Source organism: Papaver somniferum, chromosome 6 (genome assembly GCF_003573695.1).
Source record: "Papaver somniferum cultivar HN1 chromosome 6, ASM357369v1, whole genome shotgun sequence".
NCBI lineage: Eukaryota > Viridiplantae > Streptophyta > Magnoliopsida > Ranunculales > Papaveraceae > Papaver > Papaver somniferum.
This window is the reverse complement of record NC_039363.1, coordinates 106,645,633-106,657,974: the sequence shown is the minus strand read 5'-3', so window position 1 is coordinate 106,657,974 and position 12,342 is coordinate 106,645,633. Positions and strand designations below refer to the sequence as shown.

At 34.8% G+C, this 12,342-nt stretch overlaps 1 protein-coding gene across 1 annotated transcript; it reads right to left on the bottom strand.

Moving 5' to 3' along the window:
- Nucleotides 1-1,479: 1,479 nt before the first annotated feature.
- LOC113291262 (probable leucine-rich repeat receptor-like protein kinase At1g35710) lies at nt 1,480-3,504 on the bottom strand. Its single transcript, XM_026540814.1, has one exon. It carries the CDS (start codon nt 3,502-3,504, stop codon nt 1,651-1,653), a length of 1,854 nt encoding a protein of 617 aa, XP_026396599.1. The 3' UTR covers nt 1,480-1,650.
- Nucleotides 3,505-12,342: the final 8,838 nt, after the last annotated feature.

The window sequence follows — 12,342 nt, the reverse complement described above, 5'->3', positions numbered from 1 at the left end:
TATATTTGTTTAAGTTTTTGTTTCAATCTCCATTTCTTTAGGAGATTTTTATGGTGTTCTTGTGGGTGTGTTGTCCTTTTTGTTTATGTCTTCTCCTTTATGGAGATTCTTTATACGCTCTCATAGCGTTCTTTGTGATTTCAACGGAGATTTTTGGTGGAAGATCAAGTGTGGTGATCAAGATTCAAAACTTTGGACATATTACTCTCATCTATTTATGAGAAGGTATTTTTTTCAAGAAGAAAAAAGCCTATCAAAATGGTTGGATTATGATCCCAAAACCTTCCTTTCAATTTTCGGATGGCTTGGTACTCTTATTGGTAGTTCGTTACTTCTCTTCACGAATTACTCTTGATTAGTACCTTTCAATTTTATTTCTATCTTTGATCTTGACGTTCTTGAAGTCCATGCAATCTCTATTTTATAATGAATGAGATTTTATGAGATTTATCAAAAAAGAAAAAAGAAAAGAGTTCGAGACAACAACGTTTATTATGGTCATGTACAGTTACACGATGACGGTGAAACACAAGACATTTTATTGGCAATAAAGTGTGACTTAAGTTTGCCAATAAATCTCCTTTATGGAGATTCTTTATACGCTCTCATAGCGTTTCTTTGTAATTTCAATGGAAATTTTTGGTGGAAGATCAAGTGTGGTGATCAAGATTCAAAACTTTGGCCATATTACTCTCATCTATTTACGAGAAGATATTTTTTTCAAGAAGAAAAAACCCTATCAAAATGGTTGGATTATGATCCCAAAACCATCCTTTCAATTTTCGGATGGCTTGGTACTCTTATTGGTAGTTCGTTACTTCTCTTCACGAATTACTCTTGATTAGTACCTTTCAATTATATTTCTATCTTTGATCTTGACGTTCTTGAAGTCCATGCAATCTCTATTTTATAATGAATGAGATTTTATGAGATTTATCAAAAAAGAAAAAAGAAAAGAGTTCGAGACAACAACGTTTATTATGGTCATGTACAGTTACACGATGACGGTGAAACACAAGACATTTTATTGGCAATAAAGTGTGACTTAAGTTTGCCAATAAATCTCCTTTATGGAGATTCTTTATACGCTCTCATAGCGTTTCTTTGTAATTTCAATGGAAATTTTTGGTGGAAGATCAAGTGTGGTGATCAAGATTCAAAACTTTGGCCATATTACTCTCATCTATTTATGAGAAGATATTTTTTTCAAGAAGAAAAAACCCTATCAAAATGGTTGGACTATGATCCCAAAACCATGATCCCAAAACCATCCTTTCAATTTTCGGATTGCTTGGTACTCTTATTGGTAGTTCGTTACTTCTCTTCACGAATTACTCTTGATTAACACCTTTCAATTATATTTCTATGTTTGATCTTGATGTTCTTGAAGTCCATGCAATCTCTATTTTATAATAAATGAAATTTTACGAGATTTATCAAAAAAGAAAAAAAAAAGGTTCGAGACAGTAACGTTTATTATGGTCGTGTACAGTTACATGATAACTGTGAAACACAAGACATTTTATTGACAATAAAGAGTGATTTAAGTTTGCAAAAAAAATAAAATTAAGCAAAATAAATTTATTGAGTTCTTCTTTATTACTACTTAAAAAAAAGGACTCAACGATCAAAACGGTAGAATGGGATCTACTATGCAGCTTTACAAGGAGGAAGTGGGGAGCCACATAGGCCAGAGTTGCCCTTGAAAGACGAAGCAGGAAATGGTGTGGTATGCGGAGGAATTTCCCCTGTCAACTTGTTGTAGGACACATCAAATTCTGCGAGGCTCAACAAATTTATTACCCCTGAAAGAATACCACCCGTAAACCCGTTCTTTTGAAGCTTTAGAGTATTCAGTGATCTACTCAATTTCCCAAGAGATTCTGGTATCGATCCTTCTAAATGATTATTAGATAGATCTAATGTTCCAAGTAAGTCCATTTCACCTAAGTTGCCAATATTATCTATACGACCAACAAACATATTGTAAGAAAGATCAATAAAACCATAATGAAACAAGTTACTATCTTTTGGAAAAATGGAGCTTAATCCTCCAGTGAAGTTGTTCAAATGAAGATCAAGTTCCCGCAAAACTGAAAGGTTCTTGAATTCAATTGGTATAGCTGAATGGAAACCATTGTTAGATATATTCAGGGAACTCAATCTTGTCATGTTACCTATCCATGCTGGCAATACTCCGGCCAACATGTTACTCGATAAATCAAGATTTAACAAACTTGTTGAAGATAACCATTCCGGAAGTTCTCCAATTAACCCTGTTCGAGCTAAAGATAGTCGCTGAAGGTTCATTTTTGACATCCAACTCGGTATGTTCACTAGACTCAATGGGTTGACTGATAAATCTAAGGTTTCTAACTTTGCATTCAACTTAACTATTTCAGGAGGAATTGGACCTGACAAACCATTCCTAGAGAGGTCGAGCTGCTGAAGATTCATTAAACTACTAAAACTTGAAGGAATCTTACCCGTGAGCCGGTTGTTTTTTGCAGACAAATTTTCAAGTTTTGTAAGATTACCAAGACTGTTAGGTAAGCTGCCTGTTAACATGTTGTTATCAAGTATAAGAAACCGGAGCGCAGTTTCACCGATCAATGCCGGTATACTACCAGTAAGTTTGTTGTCTGATAAAACACAAATATCGAGAAGACTTAGCTTTGAAATTGAACTCGGAATGCTTCCGCTAAGACTATTCTGACTGAGAAAGAGATTTTTTAATTTGGATAGTTCTCCAATAGATGTAGGAATGCTTCCAGAAATTTGGTTATTGGATAAGTGTAAAGAAACCAAGTTCTTGAGAAGCCCAATTGTATTTGTTATACTACCTGAGAAGTTGTTCAGATGGAAATCGAGCCTCGTTAATGAAACTAGTTTATCAATGGATGATGGGATTCCGCCGGATAACTGATTATCGTATATAACAAGTTCCGAAAGAGAGGACATATGTTGAAAGACGTTGGTGGGAACTGTACCTGATAGACGATTTTCACTGAGGTATAGCCTATTGAGTTTACGAAGATTTTGAAATGACGCCGGAATTGAACCCTCGAGCTGGTTGGTGTTAAGTAAAATAGCAGTAAGGTTTGACAACTTTCCGAGCTCTGGAGGGATTGGTCCTACTAACTGCCTGAGGTTACTAAGGTCTAAATGGCGCAGAAACTTGAGTTTACCCAACGAAGGAGATATGGTTCCGCTCATGAACGTTTCACTGGAATCATCCTCAGAAAATGAGCCAGTACGTGCAACACTTACGACTCGGCCGCTGGAATCGCAAGCAGTACCTTCCCATTGGGTGCAACAATCAGTGGATTGATTCCACGTTTGTAATAGTTGAGCAGGATCAAGGATGATTTTACTCTTGAAATCAAGTAGAGCTGCTCTATCAGTTTCATGACATGCCTCTATGGTTTTATGCAAAGAAGAAAAGGTTAAAAAACAGATTAGGACAAGAAAGGAACTGGTCTTTTTGTTGGCTATGAATGCCATTGGAGAGATGGTTATGAGATTGACAAAGGAGAAGTGATTGATATTAAAATTCAGAAATGTTAATCTATATAGACCAAGTCTTTGGACTTCTAGGTTGTTTAGCAATGCTGGTGATAAGGTTCGGACTTTGGAGCTAGCACTGTGGACACATCTTTAGCGTGTTTTCAAGAAACACTCAATCTATATGTATATTTTCTTGTTTAATGCAGTATGTTTGACCAAGAATGGATGGAACTTGTTAATTTGAACATGCTTCACAGTTCACTTCGCATGGAAATCAATTTTAGCCAAGAGGATGGTGATCATTTCTTAAATCTTATATTTTCAGCGACCGTTTGGCCAATAAGGTTCCTAATTCCAGCCTTGGAGATTCTCAAAGAAGAATAATGGTGCTAAATTCTTAAATCTACTAGGCAATTGTTTTTTTCAAGCGGGATGGTGGGCGTCATTTTGAAATGACGCGGGAACTGGAGTTGTGATAACCTTTCCAGTTCTGAAGGAGTATATCCCGTTAACCACTTAAGATTTCTATGTTCCAGCCAGCAAAGATATCCGACATCTCCCAAAGATGCAGAAATTGTTCGATTCTTGTATGTGTAAATATCAATGATGCATTTGGAACCTGCCAGAGCGACTTATTTGTACGACTAGGATTGCATTCCCCACCATCCCAGTGGGTGCAACAATTGATGGATTCCTTCCAAGTTTCTAACAATTTCATTGCATCGTCATTGATCTAATTCTTAAAAAGTCAAGTAGAGCTGCTTTATCATACACTATCATGGCATGCTTTTCTTGTTGTTGACAAAGAAAATAACGAAAAACAAACTAAAAAAAAACAACAAGTAATGTGAATTTATGTCAATGGACCTAAAACTGGATACAACTTGTCAATATCAACCAGCAACTACCAACTACATAACTTGATCGGCACTGTCAAATTCATATTTGGCCTCCGGAAAGGGCCTGCGTTACCCCTTGAGAGTGTTTCAAACGCGTCCACTTTAGTGCCGACGTGATATCTCACTCAAAGTACTTGTTTGTCTAGTACACAATTGTGGGCCATAAGTTTCTTATTTTAGGAGGAAAACGAACTTTCTATTCTGGCATGGGATCCACATTTATTGGTAGCTGCATTTTTCAAGATTTTACTAAATTGCGGATGGTCTTTGAGAACCAGAATCCAGATAATCCTAATCATTTTTCAGCCGTGAAAGCGCAATAGACACGTATCATTCAACTCTCCTACGTGTCTCTCGAGCGAAATTCTCGTGTGAACTGTTAACCAGTGTAGAGACTCAGTGGTGGCAGAGCCAGAGTTGTTTGTCTTGCAACGAACGGTCTTGCAATGGTTTCTAGTTATTATTGTTAGTCAGTGTCGGCAGGGTAACCTTAACCTATACAAATAACAATGTACAGCAATAGTTCCCGCTAGTACGGTTACCAAGGTAGTCCCCAACTCCCCATGTCTAGGCTGCCTTTTGTCCATTGCTTAAAATCACAATGGTGGGATGTTCTTGAAGGATGAATTGAAAGGAAATTATTGTTACTTGATGGTGCGATCAAAACCAAAGATCAAACAGAACGACCAAATTTGAGTTTAGTCCATGGTGTCACGCTACGGTGATGAGTATATTTAGTCGAGCAGACGTATAATCTACGTTTGAAAGTGGAGCGTAGTTATAAAGTTCGTCCAGTTGAGACGGCCATATAGTTTACGCCAGTTGTGGAGTGTTGATATATATTACGCCTGTTGTGGGGCGTACATATAGTTCACGCCGGCACAAGAGACGGAGGTATAATCCACGCCTGACGGGGAGTACATATAGTTCACGCCTAAAACCCGGCGTACATATAATCTCCGCGCCATGAACACACGTAGATATAGAGATGATAATGAACCATATGTATACAAAAACAACCTTATCAACCTCCAATATCAACATCAACAAATTAATTAACGTTTAAATCACGAAGTCATATATGCAATATTGATTCTGAGTGAGCTGATTAAATCCATTTACAATACTTGATTGTCGTTTTACAAGTATCCAAACAAAAGACTGAAATGAAGTTGCCTCCGCACTTCCGAGATGAACTGCTACAATACTTAATTGGGGCGGATACTTTATGAACGCCAGAATGGGGCGGATACTTTATGAACGCCTGTCATCAGGCATACATTATACTCACGCCTGATGGGGCGTACATTATAACTTCGCCTCACTGGGACGTACGTTATATAAACGCCTGACCATGGAACGAGAAGTATATAACCGCTTCATCTGAAGCGTGCATTATATAAACGCCTGTTAACGGGCGAAGTTTATAACTTCGCTCGACCAAATTTGGTTTTGTTCCGTAGTCAAGACCAAATATAGTCTGAAATTTGGGTATAGTCTGGTTTTTGATCTTTACTCTGTTCGACTGCGTCACGTATCTGGACCAAAAATTTGGTTTTAGTCGTCCATTGCAGTTGCTCCAAGGAGACTCTATATTGTTTCTGTCTAATCATTTTTCTAGTCATATTCCCCCTAGGCACCTGGCATCCCTACAAATAAGTTTTCCTTGCTGAAGAAACCAGACCTTTGTAATTTTTATGGAAAACTCTAGACATGAGACAACTGTTATTGTCCAGATATGGGACAATAAATTTGGACCTTTAATCATTGCCTTCTTCACCCCACTACTAATCCCGATGCTAGAATTATTCCCCTCTCAACCATTAAAATTGTGACACCTCATGTCCCAGATTTGGACAAGGTCCCAGCTGTAAACTCTCCCAGATATGGGACAATAAATCTGGACCTTTAATCAGTCCCTTCTTCACCCCGCTACTAATCCCGATGTTAGAATTATTCCCCTCTCGACCATTAAGATTGTGACACCTCATGTCCCAGATTTGGACAAGGTCCCTGCTGTAGACTCTCCCAATTTTTATTATTTTAGTACTAGGGGCAGCCGCGGAGTTAGGAACTGGACTAAGGAGAAGAAAAATTCTATTAGGGTTAGCAAGAAAATAAGATTAGGCTGTAGGAAAGTGAAAGTAAGATTAGGCTGTACGAAAGTTTAGGCTTGGAAATTTAGGCTTAGAAACTTATTAGGCAGGGGTAGCAACTGCACACACTTGTTGCATGTTGCATCCGCCACTGACTAGGGATATCTCTCAGTAGACATATCGTATCGTTAATGGATAACAATATTACGTATACATGACATGTTAACGGTACAAGGCCATACATATCACTAACCATCAGTCGATCGAACTCCGTCCATCACTATTGTCCAAATAAAGCTACGTTGCAGGAAAAATACTACAACACTCTTCGATGACGAGACTTTATAAGACTTTATGTTCGACATCTTCACGATGATTTCAGCACTCCAATAACTCTAATGCTTCAAAAATAAAAATAAAAATCTAATGCCTCAACAATTTCAGTAATACAAAAATTGAGGGATAAACTTGAATGGTCACTTTGAAGCTCAAACACATAAGAGATTTATGCAGGTTACTTAAGGAAAAAAAGATTAGAAATCCCGGTTAGTTTGAGGCCTACTTTTTTTTTTTACCCACCTAGACCAAGGGGATAAGGGGTGTCTAAACTAGACAAAAGTATTAAGTTATCCTCGCAATGAAAAATCAATCCTAAGTCTAATCCTTCTAAATTTGAAACTTATTCAAATCCTTTCAAAACTAAAACCTATTTAAAACATTTCCTTCACAAAGTACAATTAAAACCTAACTTCATTAATCGACTATAACAACATCGATCGATTTAAAGGAAATTTCATCGTCTCTGTTTTAAAAAAATAAAATTAAACATCATCATTGCGTCCCATTAATCTTAATTATACTTGTGGTTGGTTTATCCAATCAAAATTGAAAAACACAAATAATTTTGGGTTACGGTGTTTAACCATAATCAGTCGACGTCCATGTCCATATTGACAAATTCCTATGATAATCGGTCTATGTTCATGACCACTTCAACCGATTTATTCGGTATGTGTTTTCTGGTTAAAGAACATTTAAGCAGTTTCGGTCGATATTCATGCCCACACTGTCCGATTTTGGTATTGAAGAAATACTAGTTTTCTGTATGTTTTTTTTGTTGTTGCTAGTTACGGTTACTTTGAATGTTCATATTAACTGATTATATACTCTTTAACTTCTTAATTGCTAACCCGTAATCTGTTTTTATGAGCACTTGTGTGGAAAGGTTCTTTTAGTGCAGTGCTAGGAATCGGTCTATGTGTGTAACATGCTTACCAATTCTTATAATTGGTCTTTGTAGTGAGTAATATGCACCGATTATGGGTGTCCTTCTTGAATGAAAACATCAATCTAGAATCGTTCTACGAGTAAATGGACATCCACCGATTCTAAGTTGATGTTTTTTCAAAAAAAAAAAAGAAACCATCTTTTGATCTTTAGGTTAACAAGATTAAACATCTTTTAACACAAATTAATTAGGGGTAAATTAACCATTAAGAAAAATAGTTGACTAAAGATTTTTCCATTTTACTCCAAAATATCTTATTTTGTCCTCTAGTAATAGACCTCAAATAATCTATGTAAGATCCAAACTAGTCAGGTTAGAAAGGTGTGCTTTTGAGTTGAAATTCCAAATATATATATAGGATGTAGGGAACATATATCCAGTTCTATAGTCTTCTAGGTTCATTAAGAATATTTACGTGGATTAGTTGTCCTTTAGGTTTATCATTATTTTAAGGATAATTAAATTTATATTAGTAGATTTTTAAAGTCATTCCTAGCCTTTAGAACAACTAGGTTAAGGTTATATACCTGGACTAACAACAATTCATGGACATTTTTATCTATTAAAGAATATTATTTGTGCAAGAATAAATCTTAATAAACACGATCAGATGATGTTGATAAAATATGAATCAAACACGAATCAAAGAAAAGTAAAGAAGACCAAATATTTAACATGGTTCGACAAGTTATGCCTACATCCACAGAAAAATCTCCATATGGGGAGATATTTTATGGATTATGATAATGTAATGGTTTTTTGTTCCTCTCTAGGGTTTTCTTAGTGTATTCTTCTAAATGTTTTAGGGTTAAGATTCAAAGTTTTTATGCAATTGCGTTGGCTTGTACTCCAATAAATATTGATGTTCTAGAACTTTATTTTTGGACCATGGACATGAACTGGCAAAAACGATCCGTTGAAAAAGGGCTACTGGGCATGGGCCGAAAACGTTCTTGCTAATAAGACTAGCATTAGTCGATATCGGCCCCCAAATATTATGGTACAAACAAATGTATATCTGGTCAATTATCATTTGGCTCATTTCTATTTTGAGGATGTAGTGTATCTGATCTTCCTTGAAAAGACATCATTAAATTAGGCTAAAAATATTTATAGGGATTAGAACTTATTTCAAACTAAGTGCACAATCTAAAACAATAGTTGTTGTTTTTTTGTTTTTTTTAACATTGGGTTTAAGCCCAAATGTTATATTAAAGTTTAAACCTCAAAGAGGTCTACTACCTACAAGCCCAGGTAGCTAGAAAAAGAAAGAGAAAATTCCCTCCATCCCGATGCTGACGAGTTTCGAACTCAAGTTGATAGTATCATCACCCAACAACTTTACCACTGTACCACAGTGACATCTGCTAATTTACTAATGTCTTTTCAAATTTCTAAAACAATAGTTGTGGGACATTTCTTTTATAAACAACTTTTTTTTTAGGAAAGGATATACAAACAACTGGACTAATATTAAGTCCATGTTAATAACTTAAGATTTTGACGTTCAAATTTAGATGTGTTCACAAATATTTCAAATATTGTTTTATTTGGTTGGAATACGTTTATTCAATATTGTCGTGTAATAACTGTTGAAGTTTTTTTTTAAAAAATTTAAAAGAATATTGAAGTTTTAATTCGATTTTAACACTTTTTTCTAAATAAAAGAAAAGAAGAAGTAACCATACTAGGTGATAGAATGACAGAGACATCATATATGTATGTGATTTTTATGGTATGATGAAGCATCAAAGAAGCCCAAAAAAATAGGTATTCTTTCAAAGAAAAAAATTATATTTATAAACAGACACACTATTACATATAAAATGGTAAATATATTATTCAGAATAATGACTCTACATTGACGTTGGGAAATCCCAATATTTATTTCCATAGTTTTTCCAATGGTAGTTGGTTCAACGCCTCTAACAGTGGAATATATGAAATGAAAAGCATTGACGTATTCACAATTATACCTCTCTTAAATTTATAGACAAGGGTTATCCTTGTCGCGTAGCTTGGGGATAGGCACCGACCTTGTGCACTCTATGTCCTAGCTTACCAACTAGCCATTTAAGCAAAAGCAAAAAACTCATCCTTCAAATCACAGATCCAAAAATATGTTGACGCTAAAATAATTGATTGTCATATAAAAGAGAATTCGCTCGTTTGCTTTATATTATGCAAATGCCCTTTTAACCTCTTTGGCCAACGAAATTGATAAAAAACCAACAAAAAAATCCGAAAACGTTCACATGTACGGTATTCATTCTTGAAAAGGACCCGTGAAGATTAGTTGCGAATTTGCAAGTAGTATGCACCATAAAAAAAATACTTGGAGTTGCAATACAACACAAGGGATACAACGAGCATATATGTGTATATATATACAGCTTAATTACTCAAAACACGACCCCACAAATCTCATATCATAACAAAATTCTGAATTGAAATTTTAAAATAAATTTCATATTTATCATCTTCTTCTTGATTGATTATTCTTCATTTAGGACAGGTTTAATTGAGATTCAAAATTAGAGACTTTGTTTGAATTGCGCCATATTTCCAAATTTTGAAGCACTGCTGAAACATTTGACTTAACGGAACAAAATTTATGTTTTATACATAATATATACAGACCCAAAACCAAAACAAATTTTTTACAACTCAAAAGAGATTAGATTTCATGATAACCTCAAAAAAAAAAAGATGTATACAAAAATAAACTCAAAAGATTAAAGATATTAATAGCATGCATGTAGAGAACATAGATTCAAAATATAGCTTGCAAAGAACATAGAATCACCCCACAAAAAATTATGCAAATAAGAACTAATAAGCATAGCATTAACCATGCATCTCGACCAAATTTTTGTTTCTCCTTTCAGCAATCCCATTTTGTTGAGGTGTGTATGGTGTAGTAAATTGATGAATTAAACCATATTTTTGACAAAAAAAAATAATAATTCATTAGGATAATATGCACCACCACGATCAAAACATAAAATTTTAGTTTTTTGTCCTAATTGTGTCTCTACTTCTGCTTTGTATATTTTAATAATATCAAAGAAATCATCCCTAGATTTCATCAAGTAAGTATAAGCGTACCTAGTACAATAACTAATAAACTTGACATAGTATTTGTTTCTACGATGAGTCATATGATTTTTCATATCACCAGCATAACTATGTATTAATTCAACCAAAGCATAATTTCTTACTACAAGTTTAAAAAATACTTTATGTGTTTTTGCTTGCACACATATTTCATATTTGTATACATTATGAAAATTGCAATCAGAAATCAATCCTTTTTTTTAATGTTTCTAAGAGAACCATAATTGACATATCCTAATCTACTATGCCATAAATCAACAGAGTCAACAATATAATCTGAACCATATATTTATTAAATTAAGCTTAACCATCCCATTACAAGGGTATCCTTGTCCAACAAACATACTGATTTTAGACAATACTCACTTATCATACTCATAAGTTATGTTGAATCAAGCACTGTTAACAAGGACTACTGAAACAAGGTTTTTAACAATGTCGAAGACATGTAAAACATTAGTAAGAGTAAAAGTCTTTCCCGAAGTAAACGAGGGTTCAACAGTGTATTTGCCAATTACTATAGTGAGTAGGATATTTGGTGAAGTAATTTCGTCTCCTTACTATATGGTATGGTGGAAACAAATATCATGTCCTTTAAATAAATACTTACTCAAAGATATGAAATATATGAAAGGTTGAGCCAGTGTCGTACTTCCCCAAACATAATTTCCTCAAATATATGAAAGGTTGAACCAGTGTCATACCACCATCCACTATTATTATCAGCATCATTATAGCGGCTTGCACTACTATCACAAGTTTGTCATCGACCATATTCGTCTCATTTTCATTTTGTTTATTTCGTTGACGACAGTCATGAGCATAATGGTCGGGTTTCTTACAGAAGTAGTATTCAATCCTCTTCTTATTTTTCTTGTTGGGAATTTTTCTTCTTAAACTGAGTACCACTCTTAGGTTTCAAGTAATTTTACATCTTAGATTCTTTCTACACTATTAACCTTAGATTGATTTTCAGATTGTTGACTATGCTTAATATCTTCTTTACGAGCGTCATCTTCAACACGAAGATGATGTTGTAAAACTTCTAAGTCATACTCAGTTTCAGTATGCTTGAGTTTTTTCTTATAATCATTCCAAGAAGAGGGGGAGACGAGGGATAATAACCCCAACAACAAAAGCATATGAAAGATCGATTCCAACATCATTAAGATGATTAACAATGAGTAAAAGTTTGTTGACCTGAACAATAATTGACTTACTATCAACCATTTTAAAGTCCATAAAGTTACAAATCAGGAACTTCTTGTTGCTTGCTTCAGAAATCTTGTATTTGTTGTCAAGCATAGTCCATAATTCCTTTTCCGACACTTTTTTCATGTGGCCTTCAATTCATCAGTGATTTTGTCTTTTGGAGCGAGAATTTCCTCCATCAATAATGTATCACTACTCGCAGAGATTGAGCAGTAACAGTTTA

Coding starts and splice junctions, on each gene's coding strand:
- LOC113291262 (XM_026540814.1), bottom strand. CDS start 3,504: ATGGCATTCATAGCCAACAAAAAGACCAGTTCCTTTCTTGTCCTAATC.